Source organism: Salvelinus alpinus, chromosome 2 (assembly GCF_045679555.1).
Source record: "Salvelinus alpinus chromosome 2, SLU_Salpinus.1, whole genome shotgun sequence".
NCBI lineage: Eukaryota > Metazoa > Chordata > Actinopteri > Salmoniformes > Salmonidae > Salvelinus > Salvelinus alpinus.
In genome coordinates this window covers 67,967,044-67,991,272 of record NC_092087.1, presented here as the reverse complement: position 1 = coordinate 67,991,272, position 24,229 = coordinate 67,967,044, and the positions used below count along the sequence as shown (strand labels likewise).

General features: G+C 43.3%; 1 protein-coding gene across 1 annotated transcript in view; it reads left to right on the top strand.

Moving 5' to 3' along the window:
• The first annotated feature begins 2,355 nt into the window (after positions 1–2,355).
• The window catches only part of LOC139567517 (cytoplasmic phosphatidylinositol transfer protein 1-like), a 73,842-nt gene continuing 51,968 nt past the window's right edge, over positions 2,356–24,229 (top strand). Inside the window, exon 1 of the mRNA XM_071388843.1 lies at positions 2,356–3,102. Coding sequence (XP_071244944.1) covers positions 3,055–3,102 — 48 coding nt within the window. The 5' untranslated portion in view covers positions 2,356–3,054. The remainder of the gene's footprint in view (positions 3,103–24,229) is intronic.

Here is a 24,229-nt window from a genome sequence, read left to right as displayed (position 1 = left end):
TGAAACCACGTCCAGCACTCTCATCAAACACACAGCTGAGAGCTTGAGTCCAACCCATGCCCATTGTCCACTGTGGGCCACAGGTATTGCGCAACATGACTTCATTTGAGGATGTGCTGTTCTGAGCTGGATCTTTATGTAGCCATAGTCCTACATACAGGGCTATTGTGTGTGTTGAGAAGGTCATATATCTGACATAGAGCTTAACACCCTTTCTAATAAAAAACAGACGTTATTCAAATAATGGAGTTACATCATTATTGTGATGTTGGTCAAACTACAGACTAGATCACATGAAAAGCTATTTCCTGTGTCCCAAGTGGCATCCTGTCCCCTGTATGGTGCACTACTTTTGACCAGGGCCCATAGGGCTCTTGTCAAAAGTTGTGCAGTATGAACCTTTATTTAACTAGGCAAGTCAGTTAAGAACAAATTCTTATTTACAATGACGGCCTACCAAAAGGCAAAAGGCCTCCTGCGGGGACGGGGGCTGGGATTAAAAATAAATTAAATAAAGATATAGGACAAAACACACATCACGACAAGAGAGACAACACTACATAAAGAGAGACGTAAGACAACAACATAGCATGGCAGCAACACATGACAACACAGCATGGTAGCAACACAACATGACAACAACATGGTAGCAACACAACATGGCAGCAGCACAAAACAGGGTACAAACATTATTGGGCACAGACAACAGCAGAGACAACAGGGACAACAATACATCACGCAAAGCAGCCACAACTGTCAGTAAGAGTGTCCATAATTGAGTCTTTGAATGAAGAGATTGAGATAAAAGTGTCCAGTTTGAGTGTTTGTGGCAGCTTGTTCCAGTCGCTAGCTGCAGTGAACTGAAAAGACAAGCGACCCAGGGATGTGTGTGCTTTGGGGACCTTTAACAGAATGTGACTGGCAGAACGGGTGTTGTATGTGAAGGATGAGGGCTGCAGTAGATATCTCAGATAGGGGGGAGTGAGGCCTAAGAGTGTTTTATAAATAAGCATCAACCAGTGGGTCTTGTGACGGGTATAAGGAGATGACCAGTTTACAGAAGAATATAGAGTGCAGTGATGTGTCCTATAAGGAGCATTGGTGGCAAATCTGATGGACGAATGGTAAAGAACATCTAGCCGCTCGAGTGCACCCTTACCTGCCGATCTATAAATTACGTCTCCGTAATCTAGCATGGGTAGGATGGTCATCTGAATCAGGGTTAGTTGGCAGCTGGGGTGAAAGAGGAGCGATTACGATAGAGGAAACCAAGTCTAGATTTAACTTTAGCCTGCAGCGTTGATATGTGCTGAGAGAAGGACAGTGTATTGTCTAGCCATACTCCCAAGTACTTGTATGAGGTGACTACCTCAAGCTCTAAACCCTCAGAGGTAGTAATCACACCTGTGGGGAGAGGGGCATTCTTCTTACCAAACCATATATCTTTTGTTTTGGAGGTGTTCAGAACAAGGTTAAGGGCGGTGAAAGCTTGTTGGGCACTAAGAAAGCTTTGTTGTAGAGCGTTTAACACAAATCGGGGAGGGGCCAGCTGAGTATAAGACTATCATCTGCATATAAATGGATGAGAGAGCTTCCTACTGCCTGAGCTATGTTGTTGATGTAAATTGAGAAGAGCCTAGGATCGAGCCTTGGGGTACACCCTTGGTGACAGGCAGTGGCTGAGACAGCAGATGTTCTGACTTTATACACTGCACTCTTTGAGAGAGGTAGTTAGCAAACCAGGCCAAAGACCTCTCATGGTCTAACCGTATCAAAAGATTTGGCCAAGTCAATAAAAATAGCAGCACAACATTGCTTAGAATCAAGTGCAATGGCAACATCATCATCATCATCATCATCACCTTTCAGGTTGTGGTGACACATCCATAACCTGAGCGGAAACCAAATTGCGCACCAGAGAGAATACTATAGACATTATTATTGTTAATTCTGTCACCATAGGTTGTTGGAGAATAGCCTGTAGGCTAAGTAAATGATTTGTATCAGTTATTATTATTTATTTATTTCCAATTAGACCTAGGTTTTTAAGAAAAGCATTTTATTTGATCTGTATTTTTTTGTGGGCCTACATCTCTGTCATAGGGCCTATAACACTGTTATGGCCAAGTCAGGGCAAAGAGCTATGAACAGGCAGTGTATGGATGATGGACACAAGAGTAATCAAAAACCGCTATTTAGGCCTAGGTAAAATAACACATGCTACTCAGGCTGCATAGTCGACTCATGTAGCCCAGTCTCTTGACGTGGTTGCAAGCACTTTCTCGGGAAGAGAATAGTTCAGGGTTGAATAGAACCCGAGACAATGCAAGAGAGAGTGAACTCTAATGTGCTTGCTTTCACGCTCCTTGTTTCCTGTCCGCGTGGTTTGTGTTGGCTGCCTGTTTCCGTGGCAGCGACAAAGTAGTTCGTGTTGCATAGAGTGAGAAACGACAGTCAAAGGAAGAGCCCGTAGCGTTTGCTTACATTTTTTCACATCCTAATAGAGGACACCGCAACATAAAGCTAAGCCTTATTAAAGGAGACTGGTATGTGTAGGAACACAGAAGCGTGAGGAACAGCACATATTCGCCTAGCAGCCTATGCAAGGACCGACTTGACCCTCGCTTTTTTTGTTGTTGTTGATAAACCTCGTTTTTTTGTTTGTTTTGGTTTGAGAAAGCTGCAGTTTAAGTAATTTCACCGTTTTGTTATACCGCCCACTTCTGAAAGCAACATCTGCTTGGCAGATTTTCAATCGAATCTCATGTATTTCGGTGAGGGCATATCCTAGTTAGGTCCTGTTTTATGCTTTTCATTACCCACGTCCTGTCCCAAATAAAAAAGGAGAGGCTCGTTTTTGAACGCTGCTCGTGAGAAATTCCTAGTTAAGATTCCATTCGTTCCGATGTGACAAGACAACTCACAGTGGTCATCTGTTTTCAAGGCAATCCACATGCATTTCCAAATTCTGCGTTTTTATTAGCTAAAGCGTTGGCGGTCATAACTTGTTAGACAGGCTACATTGTAAAGAAAAAAAGACGAGACTTATCAAAGATGTTGCTTAAGGAGTACAGGATATGCATGCCGCTGACTGTTGAGGAGGTAAGTGTACAAACATTTTTGTCTAACATTGTAACGTTAGTATGTAGTTATCTATCAATGCCATTGTTTGATGTTTAATATTTATTTTGACTTAATGAGATATTGTCAAACAACATGCAACTTGACTGTCAGTTAACTTTCTCGTGCGAGAAAAGGGCAGATAGGAAGGGCAGGGTGTAACATTTTAGAAAAATTATATGTTTTGTCTTACAGTAAGCCCGCCTAACCTATCCACCCATAGCCTTTATCGTCAGTCTATTTGAAAGTAAATTCCATGTCCATATGTCATAGGTGCCATGTGTGATGAACACACACAAAATATCTTCTTATTAGACGACACCTGAGAAAAACAATAGACCGGAAGTAAATTCATCACTTATAATCTGCGATGAACATATAAACACCTACTTATGTGTTCAGCAATCTAAAGGCAATTGACTCAAACTTTATATTAAATAGTATATGAGTCTAGAGACTACTGTTATTTATCAATAGCTTTGATGCTGTACCACTGGATGGGGCTGTTGTAACTACCGTTTTATAGCGTATAGCCTAGTAATGTATAGTGAATTAAAATCAATAAATCAAGAATGATGAAACTGTAATATTGCACCATAACCATAATCTTATAGGCGACTGTTATGAACATTCTTAATAATAGGTTGCTATCATTTGTGAACTATTTTTGTAGGCCTAATGCTGTTTTAGGTTGCTGGTCTAGCATAATTCTGCTCCTCCTCGAGCGCTGTTTGGTGCACAATGCTCGTCTTTATTCAAAGGAATGAGCAGCACCTCCCCTAAGAATCTGTTTAGTTACACTTAATTCTCAGCCAGTCATCTCTGCATGCTTGTAGGTCTCGGTGACAAGGGGGGGATCATTCTTCTCTGATCAGTCAATGTGCCCGTTTGTCCTCCACCCCCACCGTTGCCGAGATAATATAGTTCTAGGCCTGCATAGCTGTCATGCCCGTGAGGTCTTCAATGTAAATTGTGGTCATAACACCTTATGTTGTTGTCACTCATGTTGATTGCATTTCTGCATTCCTCCTGCCTTCATCAATGCCACATTGTCCATTAGAAATCCTGGAGTGTTGATGGGTTTTCTGAGAACACTGCTATTCCAGAAATTGAAATGTTTCTATAAGCCTATTCCATTGCCTTTTTAGTTCAACACAATTACAAGCCTCCGGTCTTCTCAGAATTACAACCCAATGGAACTCGGGCCTCATAAAAAAAACATGTACTTTCAATAAACTCCCTCAACATTTAATAACGAGTATCAGCCAAAACACTTTATTTGGTATCAGCAGTTTCATAACAGAAGGACAGGTTCATAGGTTCATTGACTGAGGGCTCAGTTTCTCAGTTTGGCATGAAGCAAGACTTTGTCTTCCAGCGTGGGTTCAAATCAGCACCCAGTTAGTCATTTCAACAGTCATTTTGACCTAGAGTATGGTCAAAGTGAAGATAGTGACTGAATCGTTTCTTTTTTTTGTGAGTCTGGGAAGAGATTAAAAAGATAGGTTTGTTTGTTTTCTCTTCAATGATCTATTTATTACATCAGACACTAATAGCTTGCTGACTAATGTGCAAAATAGTGTCACTGAAGGCACTCAAGGTATGAAGGAGTACCTATTCCTAATAGGCCATTAGGACACGGAGCAGCACAACTGTAAGATGTAAGGAAGTAACATATTTTTTATACTTGCTTCTGAACTTTGTGTGTGTGGCTCAACTAACATTGAGCCTGTACTATGATATGTAAGGGCAGAGATAATATAAAGAGAGAGCTTTCTTTGTCTCTTGAAGTTTTCTTGTCCCAGAGTCAACACATGTGAAGGAGTCATTGGAAGGGCACCCATTGTTACTACCATTCAGTTCTCACCTTGACGTCGAGAAGATTGCTTTCTTTCCTTCTCTCATTCAAAGAAATTGCGCTTATCGTGACTGCGTATTGAGTTTGGAGTCGTCCATGTCCCTGATAACATGAATGGCTGCTTCCTGACCGGGGGAGGGGTGTATTCGCTTGGGGAGGAAGTGTCCTCAGGCCAGATATCTTCTCCGGCCAAGTCGGTTTTGTCTGAAAACCCCAGGGCCACTGGGTTAATGAAGTGCGTGTGTGTGGGGGGTAATGGGGACATGCGAGGTCACCCCTCTCTTTGCATTGTCTCTTTCTGGGAAGTGATTGGCCTGGCTCCGGCCTCTAGTGACATGTTACCTCAGCGTAGTGCAAATGGTAACACTGGAAATGTGACAAATTATTATTGTGGAATTTTACAACTTGTTTTTACAGCATGTTTCAATTCACGAAAGCATGTACGTTCATGTGTTACTACTGTGGGTTAAAAATGTTTGGATAACGTATAAGAAAAGTTCTGTGAACCCCAACTCCTATCTTATTCCCCATACCAATCAGATCCTGTCATCCATAGACACAGATCTTGGATCAGCTTACCCACCCCAAATCCTAACCTTAACCATTAGGGAGGAAATGCAAAATTGACCTTGGCTCATATTCTAGGTCGTTAACGTCATGCGTTTGCCATTTCCCATAGTAATTTATCAGCCACCACGCCTGTTTATTCCAGTCAGAGGATGGAATAGTGATTCAGTTCAGAGGACACAGACCGACTAATGAACTATCTCTCAAGATGTCACTCCTCCCATCTAGTTCCTACAGATCTGTTGGCATTTAAAAGGGTGATGATTCATCATTCTTACCTAGGGCAACACACCTGATTTACACCATTACTCAACACTTGCTAATGTTGCAGATATGTGATACTTGTGGGTGTATGATCTTAGGCATTTAGGCCAAATTCATCAAACGCTGTCTCTTATTTCCTGAATCATTAGGAAATAAGATGAACTGACCTCAGAGCAGTGTCTAGGGCCAACTTCCGACTACGCCAGAAACCTGTTCCCTTTACCCTGGACAGTGATTCAGGATCATGGACATCTTTAGAAAGACATGCTATGCATCCCAAACAGTATAGGGAATAGGATGCCATTTGTGATGCATCCGCAGTGAATCATTCAAACACACCTTGTGACCTCATAGCAGCCCGTTTCCTTTCCCGTTGTGAAGGTTTTAAAATAGCCCAGATGCAGTTTTCTCTATCCCTTTCGGGGATTTATTTATTTATTTTTAAATACGTTTTGCCGTGCTTGAAATTTCTCTGCTTTCCAGCTTCGGCAATAACTGAAGGGATTATAGCGCTGGTCTGACGGAAAAGCTTATAATCCTCACTAATGCTAAGGTTGTGGATGGCATTCATTGCAACAACAAAAAATAGAATCCAATTCCTTTTTCTGGTTTTGGGACATACGCTCGTATTCAGGACCATCTGTGTGAGTAGATGTGAGTAAAGCCCAAAGGTGTAACAACTGTCTATTTCTACCCCCTTTATCACCGAGAGCCTTCTCACTCTCTGGCAGAGAAGGTTATTTCAGGTCGTGGACTATATCTGTTGGAATTTGAATATGGATGGCTGCTAGCCATCACAGGGAATGTACTCTATAGAAGTGGATGATAGAAGCTCATTTGTTTTTGTGTATGTTATGTTAGTTGATGATGTGATATTCCCAAAACGGTGATATAGAAAACGTCTGTGCCTATCAAAAGGCAATTGTAACGTTGATCAAATTCTCTGCTGACCCTTTGAGAGGTCATCTGTCTTTCTGCTTTAGTGGCACACACACACACGCACGCACGCACACACGCGCGCGTTCACAATCACTCACTCCGTCAGTGTTGTGGGTAGGGCTGTGTGATCAAACATCATCCACATGTGTTAGCTTGTCTTCTGACAATTCATCATTAGCAGTCATTTATGCAAAGTGATTTACAGTTCACACATTCAGTAAATATGTGGCCCATGTGGGAATCAAACCTCATAACTTCTGTTGGAAGCGCTACGGTCCAACCTTCAGAGCCAACAGAACCAATGCATTCCCGCTACGGTATGCCCTAATGAACATGACCCTGTCTTCATTTGAACTAACATCCCCTGAAATTAGCAAGGGGATTTCAGCTGGCTCCCATTCGGTGTGTCAAACGCTGCTCTCTGTGCCCCATCTGCTGTCTACGTTGAGTTAATCAGCCACTCCTTTATCTGCCGTCTGAATTGGGATTTAGCCTCCCTCTCGGCAAGCTGCTGCATTTGCCTGATTGCGGTCTTGTCCCAGCCTGGCGTAGAATACGACTCCCCTGGGCATTGCCAATCAGCCCTGTGCTGATAACTAGCCACCACTTGTGAAACAAGTGTTATGTGTTCCATTGGTGCAATGTTACTGAACAAATTAAAAAGGAGTGTATTGTAGGCATACAGTATTTTTATACAGTTACCTCAAGGGACTACTTTGTCCAATGAGGCCCATGGTGGGGGGGAGGGGGGTGTTAATGTCTGGAAAGTAGTTCCGTGGCCTCAAGTTGCCTGATCATGATGTGTCTCCCTCCACATCAAGTTTCTGTAAATACTTTGTTCAACTTCCTTTAAAGGCTCTTTAACTCGATGGCTTGCCATTGTTAGATCCCCCAGTCTGTTTCCATGACGCCGGGAGTTCATTTCACATCTCGCTGAGATGCTGCCGCTCCAGAGAGGCAAACAATAATAGAAACAGACATGAGGAGAGAGAGAGAGAGAGAGAGAACGAGACAGAGATAAGGAGACAATGGTAGACAGAGAGCGACAGCGAGAGGCAGAGAGAGAGGATCGTATTGAAATGGAAGTCAGTCTCTTTCATGGCTGTTGTCAGTTTACAGCACAAACTTGAAAAATATTATTGTTTACTGTCAGGGTGAGATGAGAATAGCGATATTGTGAACATCACAAGGTGTTGTTAAGCGTGTTCAGAAGTGTAAGAACCAAATTACCCCCCCTCATTACTCAAAATAGGTTGTCTGTCTTTCTCGCTGCTTTTTGGTAGTGTTTTATTTTTTTATTTCACCCTTATTTAACCAGGTAGGCAGTTGAGAACAAGTTCTCATTTACAACTGCGACCTGGCCAAGATAAAGCAAAGCAATGCGACAAAAACAACAACACAGAGTTACACATAAACAAACGTACAGTCAATAACACAATAGAAAAATCTATGTACAGTGTGTGCAAATGTAGAAGAGTAAGGAGGTAGGAAATAAATAGGCCATAGAGGTGAAATAATTACAATTTAGCATTAACACTGGAGTGATAGATGTGCAGATGATGATGTGCAAGTAGAGATACTGGGGTGCAAAAGAGCAAGAGGATAAATAATATGGGGATGAGGTAGTTGGGTGTGCTAGTTACAGATTGGCTGTGTACAGGTACAGTGATCAGTAAGCTGCTCTGACAGCTGATGCTTAAAGTTAGAGAGGGAGATATAAGACTCCAGCTTCAGTGATTTTTGCAATTCGTTCCAGTCATTGGCAGCTTCCCCATTCATCCTACAGTAGCTGTGGTCTGTATGTAGCGTTTCCCTACTCTGCCCATTCATCCTACAGTAGCTGTGGTCTGTCTTTTTTCCATTACAGGTGTCCCTTTCACTCCCGCAGCCTTTCCTGTCAGACTTTCATTTAAAAATGACTTTATTATCAACCCCAATACAAACATCACATCATTCACATTTATAATTCAGCACTCTTGTATTGACTAAAGACCATCAAGCAGCCAACCAAGTTGTTATTTTACTTTACCTTAAATCACAGTCCACTTTGAGTAGCCATCTGATTTCCTTGTAATATTAAATGTGTCATACCATGCCCAATTTCATTATTTGTGCACCATGGTGAATTTTAACTGCCAACTTTCCCTAATGAATTACTGAGAAGAGTTTATAGGGGAGCTGGGAACTGAACAAGTAAACACACAGACACACACACACCCCACACAGACACACAGACACACCCCACACAGACACACACACAGGCTGAATCCGTTGCTTTGGGATTGAAATGAATAGAATATGAGAAGACAAATGTATAAACATGTCCTCATTCTGAGAAATGTTGGCCCCAACCCGTAGCCATTGGCAGTGTAATTACAGTCGGGCTCAGCCACATCTTCAAAGAGTCTTTTGGACAGGAGGGATGGGCCCTTTGGCTTGATGAGTTCATTTGGAGCTTCCATTTTGCCATTGTTGCCTCTCTGTTCTTTTGTTTTCGTTCTTGTTCTCTCTGTCTGTCTGTCTTGTCTCTTCTCGCTCATTTCTCATTTTCTCCCTGTCTTTCTCTGCTTTTCTTTTAAGGCTACCCCTGTTTAGTTGATTGTTTGGTCGATAGGCTGTTGGTCGACCAAGATGTAAAAAGAATTGGCACGCGAAACCCGGACGACGCTGGGACAATTGTGCGCCGCCCTATGGGACTCCCAATCCCGGCCGGATGTGATACAGCCTGGAATCGAACCAGTGACTGTGGTGATGCCACTTGCACTGAGATGCAGCGCCTTAGACCGTTGCGCCACTTGGTAGCCCAGTAGTACATTTACCGTTAATTCATATAATTTCTAATCTACAATGTTTGTTTGGTTACGGTAATTTCATTTAATACATTCAATATATTATTATTCCAGTCTTTTACCGTTATCATCGTCAGAGTGGACACGTTGTTTGCCCAACCTATGCTACACTTGTGAGAAACGTTTTTGGTTTATGTCAATCCATTTACGAGTATTGTCAATTCAGTCATTGTCTTTTGTTTGTAGTGCTCATGTCAATGTTGAGTAAGGACACGTACATGATTACTTATAGAAGTAGGACTATAGGCTACCTGGCCTGCACGCAAATGTAGGCATATAAATATGCCCATATGGGGATCTGATAGTATTTCTGATTGACTTAACACACCACCAGTAATGAGATGTGGAGCCTCTCCAAGTAATGTTTTCTTCATCTCAAACAACAAGCCAACAGAATGACAATAGATCCTCAATGTATTTGAAAAATGTCATGCTCTGGTCTAGTGGAAACGTCATAAAATACCTGATGATCTCATATCTCTTGCACAAATAGCCGACAGCTGTGTATGTCCTGAGCTCATTGGCATGGGAAACTCTGAGGGCCCAGAATATTTTATGCAAGTTTGCTAGAAGAGCTTCAGGCTGGACCCAAGTTGATAGTTGATACAATTTTTCAAGTTTATTGCAGACAATGTTGCCAATGTGATTTTTATAGGATATTTATTTTTCTAATGGTATTTTCTACCTGCAGGCTGCAATGTTTTTATTTGTTGCCTTTTCGTAGGCTATTTTTACATAGTTGGCAAAGGTAATAGAAGTAACTTTTTAGGTTTGTATCATTTTCATTTAGATTTGGATAGAATTTTGATTAACCACAGCACAATAATTTTGAGATATGAAGACGTTGTTATAAAATATTCCACGAAAATGTGCATATGAAAACCATAACTGGCACGCAGATCGGTAGAAATGGGAAGATAAATTGCCATTCCACATTGCCATTCCACAAGGTTTCAGACTCCTCATGTTACTATTACTATTACTGGCAACTTCAGGAGAGTGATGGCAGAATCTGCCAAAGCCAGCAGGAGCGGCAGGAGGATGATCAGGTTGTTTTTCTTTTTTTTCTTCTGGTTATCTTGATCTCTGGGTCCCTCTTGAGTCATTTGTGTTTTATTTCATCACACAGGGAGCTTAACATCAGACAAGCTCAATGCATATAGTTGATTTTATTAAACAGACGACTTCCGGTCGACCAATATTATTTTTATTCGGGGACATCCCTATTTTCGTTTCCTTCCCTTTCTCTATCACCCACTTTCTATCACACATCTCTCTTCTTTGCTTTTTCTCTCACACACTTTCTACATCACATCTCTCGTCTTTCTTATTCTCTCTCATCTCGTCTCCCTCATCTCGTCTCCCTCATCTCTCCCTCTACCTGAGCTTTGTTACCCTCTCCATATCCATTGTCCCCTTTCCTGTGTCACAATCACACACATACACACAAGGTGACCCATGGCTCCAGTGAGGCTGAATCCCCAAGGCTTGGTTTGTAGCACTGCTCTACTGCTGCTGTATTGTCCTGGTTAAGCTTCTCCCCACCGTTGCTAGAGGACTGTACTTGTATCTAAACCCTTTAGAGTCAAGCACGGGGCTGGGTATTGTCATCGAGGCATCTTCTGGGAAATAGCCTCGCTACCCTTTCCTGTGTCGGGCTTTCATCGTGCGCGCGTGTGGTGTGTGTTAGCTTTGTCACAGTCATCCAGTGTTTCGACCTTCAGTTGGGGCGGTGAGAAAATGTTATCACGCTGCCCACGTGAACGAAACAAAACTTGGCGTACACTGTAGCATAATACAACCATTATTCAACAACAAATGTCACATTGATCATTCTATTGGCTCAGAGTCAACCCGAACCAATGCTTGGTCTTCTCTTCTATTTTGACACGGTGTCGACGTCAAGCTACTTGTTATGGAGTGTAGGCTACTGACTCCATTTGGTCCCCTGTTCTATCTTCGCCTTTACTACCCAGTCAATTTAAAATCACGTGGTGATGGGTGTTTTGAAAGTGAAATGGGAGTGTGTTCCCCAGACTTAATGGGATTGAGAGAATCGTTGGTGTTTTTATAAGCCTCGCTGGTAGCTGTTGGTCTCCAGTTTAACCTGTGGAGGGAGGGAGAGAGAGCGAGGTAGAGGGGAGGGGGATTAGTTGCCTGCTATTCAGCTACCCTCTGTGGCTTTTCCTGCTTTTTAATCTCTCCGTCGAGAGAGGGAAAGAGATGGAGGGATTTAAGCAGATGCTCTCTAGTCTATAGAGCGACTGACAGAAAAAGGGAGGACGAGAGGGGGAGGGAAAGAGCGAGAGAGATTTTTGCAGATGCTGTCATAAATGTCGATTTACACAGAGAGAGAGAAAAGGAGAGAGAGAGAAAAAGAGGGCGAGGGGGAGAGGAAGATGCAGAGAATAAGCAGCAGTAAAAGGAGGTATTGAGCCCCAGAGCTTGGAGTGGAATCTTTGACGTATTCACCTGCCCACAGGCCCCATATCAGCTGTAAAGAACATCATCTGGCCTCTCTAGCAGCAGATGGGTCTGGCAGAGTGGCCATTAAACCAAATAGAAGCATAATTGTGAGAATGTTTCTCTGCACTCTGCTAGTGTGATGTTAAGTTAACAACTGTAATGGACTCTGAGACAGTCTGTGTGTGCGTGTGCCGTTGGTGCATGTTTACTTTTGCGTGCGTGCGTGCGCCTGTGCAGGTTTGGGCCCTGGTCAAAAGTAGTACACTATATAGGGAAAAGGGTACCGTTTGGGCCGCAGTCAGAGTCACGCACACACAAACATACGTATGAACACACATACACACACATGACATGCTACTCTCATATGCTTCAAACCAATATGTACAGTTGAAGTCGGAAGTTTACATACACTTAGGTTGGAGTCATTAAAACTCGTTTTTGAACCACTCCACAAATTTCTTGTCAGCAAACTATAGGTTTGGCAAGTCAGTTAGGATATCTACTTTGTGCATGAGACAAGTCATTTTTCCAACAATTGTTTACAGACAGATTATTTCACTGTATCACAATTCCAGTGGGTCAGAAGTTCACATAGACTAAGTTGACTTTGCCTTTAAACAGCTTGGAAAATTCCAGGTTTAGAAGCTTCTGATAGGCTAATTGAGATAATTGGAGTCAATTGGAGGTGTACCTGTGGATGTATTTCAAGGCCTACCTTCAAACTCCGTAACTCTTTGCTTGACATCATGGGGAAATCAGCCAAGACCCCAGATTTTTTTTTGTAGACCTCCACAAGTCTGGTTCATCCTTGGAAGCAATTTCCAAACACCTGAAGGTACCATGTTCATCTGTACAAACAATAGTACGCAAGTATAAACACCATGGGACCACGCAGCCGTCATACCACTCAGGAAGGAGACGCCTTCTGTCTCCTAGAGATGAACGTACTTTGGTGCGAAAAGTGCAAATCAATCCCAGAACAACAAAGGATCTTGTGTAGATGCTGAAGGAAACAGGTACAAAAGTATCTATATCCACAGTAAAACGAGTCCTATATTGACATAACCTGAAAGGCCGCTCAGCAAGGAAGAAGCCACTGCTCCAAAACCGCCATAAAAAGCCTGACTACGGGTTGCAACTGCACATGGGGACAAAGATTGTACTTTTTGGAGAAATGTCCTCTGGTCTGATGAAACAAAAATAGAACTCTTTGGCCATAATGACCATCGTTATGTTTGGAGGAAAAAGGGTGAGGCTTGACCGTGAAACACGGGGGATGGCAGCATCATGTTGTGGGGGGTGCTTTGCTGCAGGAGGGACTGGTGCACTTCACAAAATAGATGCCATCATGTAGAAGGAAAATTATGTAGATATATTGAAGCAACATCTCAAGACATCAGTCGGGAAGTTAAAGCTTGGTCGCAAATGGGTATTCCAAATGGACAATGACCCCAAGCATACTTCCAAAGTTCTGGCAAAATGGTTTAAAGACAACAAAGTCAAGATATTGGAGTGGCCATCACAAAGCCCTGACCTCAATCCTATAGAAAATTTGTGCGCAGAACTGAAAAAGCGTGTGCCAGAAAGGAGGCCTACAAACCTGACTCAGTTACACCAGCTCTGTCAGGAGGAATGGGCCAAAATTCACCCAACTTATTGTGGGAAGCTTGTGGAAGGCTATCCAAAACGTTTGACCCAAGTTAAACAATTTAACGGCAATGCTACCAAAAACTAATTGAGTGTATTTAAACTTCTGACCCACTGGGAATGTGATGAAAGAAATAAAAGCTGAAATAAATCATTCTCTCTACTATTATTCTGACATTTCACATTCTTAAAATAAAGTGGTGATCCTAACTGACCTAAGACAGGGAATTTTTACTAGGATTAAATGTCAGGAATTGTGAAAAACTGAGTTTAAATGTATTTGGCAAAGGTGTATGTAAACTTCCGACTTCAACTGTAGGTGCATTTGGACAGCAACATTAGGTCAACCCACACCACAGACAGACGGGCTATAGATAGCTACTGTCTATGTTGCCTGGATCTGTTACCATCATTGCCGTTTCTATGGCAACCATCGGCCTTTATCCATTCCGAGAGTAGATGATAGGATTACACAGTTGATCATTTAAGACCATTTCAGGGATGTCAAAAAATGATATATTTAATAGTATTACATTCCCCAAAGGCCAGGATATAGTCGGGAGCTCTACTCTCCAGTGGGGAGACTTGGATACAGAGTGATATCCATACTAACACTGTACCAGGTGGATCATGGAAGAGAACAGTGTTACTTGGGGGTAAATTATTGTTCACATAGAGTTTTTGGCTCCTTCGACTCACGTTCTACAAAATATACATTTGTAAAAAATAAATAAATAAAAATATGTATGTATTTGTCAGTATCCCCAAATACCCCATATGCTATCCAGTTTCATGATTGCCCCATGTGTATGTGTGCTTTTTAAATAAAACAGTACAATTTAGTTCAAGTGTTTCATTAACTTCATCAGTTTGTGTTTGCTCTACGGGATCAAATCAAATCAAATCAAGTTTATTTTATATAGCCCTTCGTACATCAGCTAATATCTCGAAGTGCTGTACAGACACCCAGCCTAAAACCCCAAACAGCAAGCAATGCAGGTGTAGAAGCACGGTGGCTAGGAAAAACTCCCTAGAAAGGCCAAAACCTAGGAAGAAACCTAGAGAGGAACCAGGCTATGTGGGGTGGCCAGTCCTCTTCTGGCTGTGCTGGGTGGAGATGGGTGGGATGTTAGCGATAATGTCATACTGCTAGCACTATGATTCCCTATCCTTCCTAGAAAAGTCCTTGCATTCCCGATTACAGTTCCATTCCTTTCAAGCGACTGTAATCCCACAGTATCCCAGAGGCTGATGGGTAAAATGGACATCGCCACTGCAATCCCAAGTCCCTGGTTGGCTGGAGTCGTTGCCGTGTCCTGGACCCCTCTCCTGATAGGAGGGCATGTATAGGAGCTTGTTAGTGCCACTGCCTGCCTTCACAGCAGGGGCCAGCGAACCATAGCATTTGTGTGTGTGTGTGTGTGTGTGTGTGTGTGTGTGTGTGTGTGCGCGTGCGCATCTTCACCCAGTCCCTAATGTCTTTGACAGCCAAGTGGTAGATATTATCTTCATGTCTTACACCTGAACTGTTTCTGCAAGTAGGCCATGATGGAGGTCTTGAGAATGAAATGCATCCATGCCACATTTAATCCTTTTTTTAAATCAATCTTATAACATTTCAACAGTGAATGTTACGTAAAAAATGCTCCCAGTCCCAAATGTAGGCTACTTGTCACAAAACAAATGCCCGAGATTGGTTAGGACTAGAAATCATTACCTCCAATAGCTAAAATTCATAGTCCAATTCATAGTCAACCCTTCATCTCAAAAAAAGAATGCACACTAGCTTTCTGAACAGACGGGAGCTACAGGGGACCACTCACACTTATGCTTTTCAGTCAGGCTTCCTACAGAGAAATCAAGCCAAATTGAGTCTTACAATAACGTCAAAAGGAAAAAGTTATGCCTTTTTGCTCTCGCTCTCGCCCACCTACCGTGCAGCAATTAGCGTCACAGCAGTGGTACATTTATTTCGCCCGCCGCTACAAAGCTGCCCAAAGCTCAATCGGTAAACAACTTTTGAGGACATTAGCAGTTGATGTGCTTGGATGTTTGTTGGCTCTGGGGGTAGTTTGTCAGGGTAAATATTTCCATTAGTCAGCTTATGGATGTCCTGATTTGTTCGCGGTAAAGATTGATGTATTTCGCTACGCTGCCAAGTGTTTGGCTTAGATTTCTTTCACAAGGTCACGGATTAAAGCATTGATAGAGATCTCGGTATCTGTGATAGACGCTTGGAAGGACATTTGATACAGACTGGAAAGAGAATTGGAAATGAATGGGTACAATACGCAGGCACTGACTAAAATGATTACATTAGACAGTCCCCATCTTTCCCATTCATTTACGATTGAAACATATAGCTCGATATACATATGGCTGGGACATGGACTCATCTCAATATACCCACCTTTTAAGGTCTGGGCACGTTTGTCAAATGTTGATTTTGGAGTGAACTATCCCTTTCGACTTAGCTGTGGTTCATTCCGTTAGCTTGAGGAAAACAAATGGATTGTAACTTAGGAGCGGTAACATCATCATCTTCTTACATCCGTCCTGTCAGCCTCCTCAAATGGAGCTAATAGACTGTTAGTCTTAATTACTGCATAGCCAGGGTCACTGCATAGCCGGTCTCTCTCTCTCTCTGTGTGTGTGTGTGTGTGTGTGTGTGTGTGTGTGTGTGTGTGTGTGTGTGTGTGTGTGTGTGTGTGTGTGTGTTTTCCCCTTAAGTGTCTGTGTGCTTGTGTATGTGTGCATGTTTTCATGCTTGTCGGTCCATGTCCTCCCTAGCTGACTCAGCTGAATCATTGTCTGATTGGGAGTGTGATTTAGAGGATTAGGGAGTGAAAACGCCTGCTAAGATTTATCGACTGAGAGGGAAGCAGAGAAAGAGGGAGCAGTGCCTGTTTATTTATTCAGAAAAGAGGGGGGTAGAGGTCTCGCTAAGAAAGGTTAACTGTAAACTCTGTAGTGATCCTGTCCTTTAGAATAGTAATTTAGTATTTTATTAGGATCCCCATTAGCTGTTGCAAAAGCAGCAGCTACTCTTCCTGGGGTCCACATGAAACATGACATAACACAGAACATTAATAGACAAGAACAGCACAGGGACAGAACTACATACATTTTTTAAATGGCACCCGTAGCCTACATATCAATGCATACACACAAACTATCTAGGTCAAATAGGGGAGAGGCGTTGTGCCACAAGGTGTTGCTTTATCTGTTTTTTGAAACCAGGTTTGCTGTTCATTTGCGCAATATGAGATGAAAGGGTGACTTGTCCGAGCCAGAACGGCCCATAGGTCTGGAGCCTGTCTCCTGTTTCTGTAGCATGAGGCAGCTTGATGTACAAGTACAAGTACCCCCTGGACGCTGGTCCTGAATATAGTCAATTTAAAAAGATCACAGTCTTCTATTGAGAATGGTTGTGGGATTAATTTGTCAGGTCCTTGATTGGTTCAGTGAGGCATGTTAGTGCCATTCCAAAGTCTTTACAACACCTTAATAAAGGCTACCTTTATATAAAGTGGTACCCAATTGTGTCAAGTACTGTCTGAGGCAGTTACTTTCTGGTGGCTTAGCTTTGAAACGGAACGGACAATGTCATTCCCTTGAAAGGCTTGGTCACCATGTTCCCATGGTAATGAAGCCAAAAAAAGTGTCTCGGGTGAACGTTTCCAGGAATCGGTCCGTGTACAGCTTGCATTTCACAGACATAAACAACTTTACGCGAGTGTGCATGCGTGCGTGTTTCTGACGAGGAAGAAGAGTTGTCCTATCTGGTCACGCTTGTTTGGGTTTGATGGATCCTTGTTGGTTCGTGGAGGAAGGATGTGTAGGCAGGAACATGCACTGTGGCGGAGAATGGGGTAAGTTGAGCCTTCTTTCTAGGAAACCATACACAAAATGTATAATTTGACCAAAAATGTAGGAAGAAGTCATCATTTCATGGAGTCTGTAAAGGATCAAACCACATGGAAAAAGTGTAATACGTTTTTTTTTTAAACAGATTGTTATATGCATTAGTTGGGGTCTCTATAAGCTTCAATATGAGGTCCTAAACCTAGCATGAAAGAGCATCCTTGTAGCTGTGTGCTAATATAGTCAAAATGTTTGCTTTGTGCAAAGCCACTGTGCAAAGTTGTCATCAAGGCAAAGGGTGGCTCGTTTGAAGAATCTCAAATATAAAATATATTTTGATTTGTTTAACACTTTTTTTGGTTACTACATGATTCCATATGTGTTATTTCATAGTTTTGATGTCTTCACTATTATTCGACAATGTAGAAAATAGTCAAAATAAAGAAAAACCTGTTGAATGAGTAGATGTGTCCAAACTTTTGACTGGTACTGCATATATCTTTGTTAGAAAGAAAACTATATTTCCCTTGACATACCCTTGTAAAACTGACCATCCTACCAATCCTCGACTTCGGTGATGTCATTTACAAAATAGCCTCCAATACCCTACTCAATAAATGGGATGCAGTCTATCACAGTGCCATCCGTTTTGTCACCAAAGCCCCATATACTACCCACCACTGCGACCTGTACGCTCTCGTTGGCTGGCCCTCGCTTCATACTCGTCGCCAAACCCACTGGCTCCAGGTCATCTACAAGACCCTGCTAGGTAAAGTCCCCCCTTATCTCAGCTCGCTGGTCACCATAGCAGCACCCACCTGTAGCACGTGCTCCAGCAGGTATATCTCTCTGGTCACCCCCAAAACCAATTCTTCCTTTGGCCGCCTCTCCTTCCAGTTCTCTGCTGCCAATGACTGGAACGAACTACAAACATCTCTGAAACTGGAAACACTTATCTCCCTCACTAGCTTTAGCACCAGCTGTCAGAGCAGCTCATAGATTACTGTACATAGCCGATCTGTAATTTAGCCCGAACAACTACCTCTTTCCCTACTGTATGTATTTATTTATTTATTTTGCTCCTTTGCACCCCATTATTTATATCTCTACTTTGCACATTCTTCCACTGCAAATCAACCATTCCAGTGTTTTACTTGCTATATTGTATTTACTTCGCCACCATGGCCTTTTTTTTGCCTTCACCTCCCTTATCTCACCTCACTTGCTCACATTGTATATAGACTTATTTTTCTACTGTATTATTGACTGTATGTTTGTTTTACTCCATGTGTAACTCTGTGTTGTTGTATGTGTCGAACTGCTTTGCTTTATCTTGGCCAGGTCGCAATTGTAAATGAGAACGTGTTCTCAACTTGCCTACCTGGATAAATAAAGGTGAAATAAAAAATATAAAAAATTGACAGAGTGATGCTGATTGTAAAAATAAATGGCTCAATTTACCCCACTCTCCCCTACTGTAGAACATGTTTAAGTTGTCTATTATTCAATCCCACTTGAGTCAGTTCAGACCAGATGAATTGAACTGCAGTACATCAAAACCTAGACAGGAGAAGAAGACTTGAATTGGTTTTAGTAAACTTAGTAGCTGACAAACTGGTCAGCATACAATAGGCCTATCCCATCCACTGGTAGGTCCCAGTCCTTATAGAAGGTCAGAAGCAAAGAGGGAGCCTTAGCATTGCCCAGATGGCATTGGGCCTAGATTGTGCCTTGATTGAGCCTTTCATTGCGCTTCCCATTGAGCCTCTCATTGAGGCTTTTTACAAAGTTAATGAATGAAGATCCCCTATTAGTATGATGTGTATATCATGGCTTGTTAGGAGTGAATGAGGCCATGGATGACAGGAGGTGGGGGTTGGTTGATTAGTTGGTGGGCAGCTTTGAGTGGAATCATGATTGACAGTAGAACATGCTTGGGTAGAACATGCTCATTAAAACCCAAACCCAATTAAAACCCAATTCATTCGGTCAGTCTAATTCAGGACACATGCACGTACGCACATGCATACACTTGCTTGCTCGTACACACGCATCCACACACACGCACACACACACACACACTCGCAGACAAGAGAGACAAAGGCCCGGACTGACAACATTGGGGTTAGAGAGTTTGACCTCTTAACTCTTTACTGCCCTGGAAAGGCAAACAGGTGCTGCAACTGCTTAAATAGACTGCGAGAGGTCATCAATGAGGCGCATTCACAACTCAAATTAGAGTCATGCTGCCCCTCGCAATGCCCTCACACAATAGGACCGCTTCAGACTGGGCTGGAGAAGAGACAAGGGGACATAATGCCAGACAGGACAGGCAGCCTAAGTAGACTGACTTATAGTACCGACAAACAGACACACACAGACACACAGACAGACACTCACTCACTGAACACACCCACCAGACATACGGGACGGTGATGACGGTGATGACGGTGATGATTATGACGTGGAAGGGTTGTAGTTATAGAGTAGAGATTGTTGCCCTCACATGTTTTTTTTATGTGGTCACTGATATTGTTTGAGCAGAGTTTTTGAACGTGCCTCAGCAAACCTGCCCTTAACTCCGTCTGAAATCACAGTGAATGGCCAAAGACTACAGTTAAAAACTCTTGTTGCTGCTATCTCGACAAAGACCGGTCTTTAGACTTTCAAACCCACTGGATTAGTTACCTCATTCCAGTTGACCGCACGCACGCATATACACATTCTCACTCACTCTCTCTCACACACACACACACTCACACACAGTGATAAGACTGTAATCTGTGGTGTGCGGTTCCCTGCTCGATAGCATTTGAGATCCAAATCACTCGACAAACATTCACAGAGCCACGGGAAAAGACCTCAATGCTTTGTGACGCACAAGTTAAGTCTTCTAAAGCGCCTCTCAGCTCCTCTACGTGGGCCGTCTTGTTTTGAGCTGCTTTGTGTTACGATTCCAATTTACTAATGTCTGTACGTATAAACATGACATGTTATATTATATGACAGATGCAGGGTTGCGGGTTGGAATGATAATGTGATCTAATATAGAGGTCCTGATGTACCAGTGTATTGACACAGCATGATGACTCATTAAACATTGATTATTCGGTGCAGTTTCCCGGTGCTCTCTGACCCCAAATGTATAGTTTTTGGACAATTTATTCCCTCCTGGGAGACGCTGGTATTTAAAGCCCTTGGCTCCCTGCCCAGCATGCTCAGGGGGCGTTGACCCCTCCCCCCTCTGCTTGATTACAGCCCAGCTCTCCGCTGTGTGAGCGTTGTCGTGACTACCTCAGTGACAGGCTAGCTAGCCTCCCTCCCAGACTCTCTCTCTGCAGATGTCAGCTGGGTCTCGCCACCACCCCATCATCATCCCCCCCACCTGCTTTGTGGCAAGTGTGTGTGGGCAGTGGATGCACACACAGGCACGCACATATACATGTACGGACACACACAGGGCTGTAATTATGATCCAATGGAGGGGTTTGGACACATCTCTCGCTGCCCACTTCACTCCCTCTTATTAGGGGTTGCAGGGTGGCATTGGGTACACAGCTGTGGAGCCCACCAACACCCTCAGCCCCCCACACCCATTTAACTTGTACAGAGGAGCTAATCCACTCACTTTCCCCCTTCATTTTGTGTGGCTGCTAGACATCCTCAATGGATCTCAGCCATTGGGCCCTCTGGAGAAGAGTAGGTAGAAGATGCCCCTAACCAGTAACCACAGAGCCTAGATCAGATTACCCTAGTTTGATCCTTGTGTACATCCTTATGGTTCACATGTAAGCACTTTTTATGGACTTTGATCTACCAGGCATCAGTGTCCATGTCTCTGTGTTCTGCAGTATGCTTGTGTGTCTTGGATGTGTGTCTATTTAAACCTGGCAAATAAAACTGATGAGTCAGTGCTATAGAAAACATCCCCTATGATCAATGGCCGGCTTTAGAGGATCTCATCCTTTGTCAATTTTTACTACACTCTCCTATTGTCTCTGTCGTAGAGTGTGTGTGTGTGTGTGTGTGTGTGTGTGTGTGTGTGTGTGTGTGTGTGTGTGTGTGTGTGTGTGTGTGTGTGTGTGTGTGTGTGTGTGTGTGTGTGTGTGTGTGTGTGTGTGTGTGTGTGTGCTAGCTCCACTCAACTTTGCCCCTCTTCAATTTATCAGTCCTGACGTCCTGTCTAGTTCTGTCTGTTCGCGTCTCGTCCTTGGAAATTGTTGCTGAGAGAGTGAGAGAGAGAGAGAGAGCTCAGGGCTTCGACTGTGACTGTTGACTTCATAACTGCCGGGTTCTTCTCTCACTGACCGTTTTCCAAGCCAGGAATGTTTTGCTTGGTAATTAATAAGAGCTGGCTTGCTCTCCAAACAGACTCTCCCCCGCTTCCTTCCCCTGCGAACGCCGTGACGCCATCACTCCCGAGCCCGTCCAAGAAATACACACACACCCACACACACACTCGCATGTAGGGATACACAAACACACACACGTAGGGACACACCGACACACACACAGGGATTGTGGACAAGAGTCAACCTCCTCAAAGGACGTTTAAGTAGGGTGTTCTACTTATGTGGGTCAGTCTGGGTTTTGACGTCAGAGACAAACGAGACTAGACTGAAAAAGCCCTTATTGGAGCCATGTGTGTGTGTGCTTGGAGGGTTTCTATGTGTTTTTGGCTGGTTTGAGTTGAAGGGGAATTTTTGTGAGGGCCAGAGGATATCTGACTGGCGTGACTGAATGAGTGAATTGTGAATCCCTCGCCTTTTTAAATGCCAACACGGTCGGTTAGTGTAAGGCCCAGCTGTTATTTGCGTAGACTGGCATTCCACGATGTTGGCAAAGGTTGGACATACCTGATCTAATGTAGAAAACGTTTGTGTGTGTGTGTGCGTGTATGTGCATGCCTGCGCCCTTAGTGTGTGTGTGTTCTTGGATTGTGTGTATGTGCGTCTGTCCCTGACCCGGTCAAGATGTGTGAAAAGCACATTTGGCTCGGTGTTTGCGATCGATGACGCAAGCCCCAGTTTAGGAAGTGGGAACTGGGAGCTGTGTGCAGGGCCTTGTGTTACTAGTGGACGTCAGTTTATGTTCTCCTCTGCTGTGTGACATCCCTGTTCCAAAGGGAGTTTGTTGTTTTAAGTTATTGTTCCTGCTAATTTGATGACGAAGATTGTTAATTTGATGACGATGAACAAATAGGAGAGAGGGCACTGAAGGTGAAGTCTGTGTGTGTGTGTGTGTGTGTGCCCAGTCATTCCACTGTTAATACTTTCCATTATTCTTGGCCAAAGGCCCTAGCTACTGTAACTGTAACCAGGCCCCTCATATCACCTTGTCGACCCCTGGGAAGGGAACCAGGACTGCGTTCCAAATGGCACCCTATTCCGTATATAGTGCACTACTTTTGACTAGGGCCCACTAAGGCTTTGCTCAAATGTAGTGCTTTAAATAAGGAATAGGCTGCCATTTGGAACGCACCCCAGGACTAGACAACCAAGACCATGTAAAACACCATAGACAGACTTACCTCTATCTCAGAAGTCTACGTACACTTTATCTCTTGGCTTAAAGGCCCTATTTTAGAGTGAAGGGTACAGTTGGCTTGTTTTTATGCACAAAGTCAACAGCATAGTGGGTGAATTTCCGCAACAACTAATTGCGTTGAAGCGCGAAGCTAAACTTCTCTGCTGTTTTGGTCCCGTACCTAGCACACCGTAACAGCGTGAAGTGAACCCGTGCACATGCGCAGATACTGTGTGTGACTGTGAGAGCGAAGTCTTGCATCACTTGCTCATCACAATATCTGCGGTGCGCCTCATGGTAAAGTCATTTCGCTGAGTCTACCTTTTAAAAGTATACTACCATTGTCCGTTTTTTTCATGCTCGAGGCTTTAACATCAATCATAATGCAAACATTAGTGGTCATACAGATTTATTTCAAATCTGGCTATCAAACAGAACTCCCATATAGCCTATCTGTTTGTGCTAGCGCAGCATGGCTAGCCTCCTTTGAAGCTCTAGTTGTTTAGCTTTATGACGCATCATAAAGCGCTGAATTGGCTCCCCATCATGGAAAATCAGCAGACTGTTTTGTACATCTGGCTGCCTCTGTCTCACCCACTTTACCTCAGCTTTTGGATGCTTAGTTATTGAGTTATTGTACTGCACTGCGCATTTGCCCTAAACCACAGATCTAGGATCAGATTACCTCACCCCCGAGCTTACCCTTACACATTGGGTGGACGAAAAAATATCTGACCCTGTATCAGTATCCTTACTTCCTTTCTCAGCATGGTTGCCATTTTGTTTTAGATGTATTTATTTTTTTCTCCACGGTAAACCCAGTTAGCTCTAAAGTGGGGCTGGATCTAAGATGTTCTAAATGTGAGTTTTCGTCTCAAAATAAATGTTTACCTTTTTATGTCCAGCGGTAATGCATCATTAACACACGCCACAGCGATAGTGATGAGCGAGTAACCCGACGTCGCCGTGGTTATATCCCCGGGGCGGGCGGGTTTAGGGTCATGAAATATTGTGTGGATGAAGGGCGGGTTGAATAAAGAGAAAACAATGGGGGGGGGGGGGGACGTATTCTTGTGCAATTCATGTCTATAGGCTACAGGTTTTTCATTGTGTTTATCTGCTGTTAGTG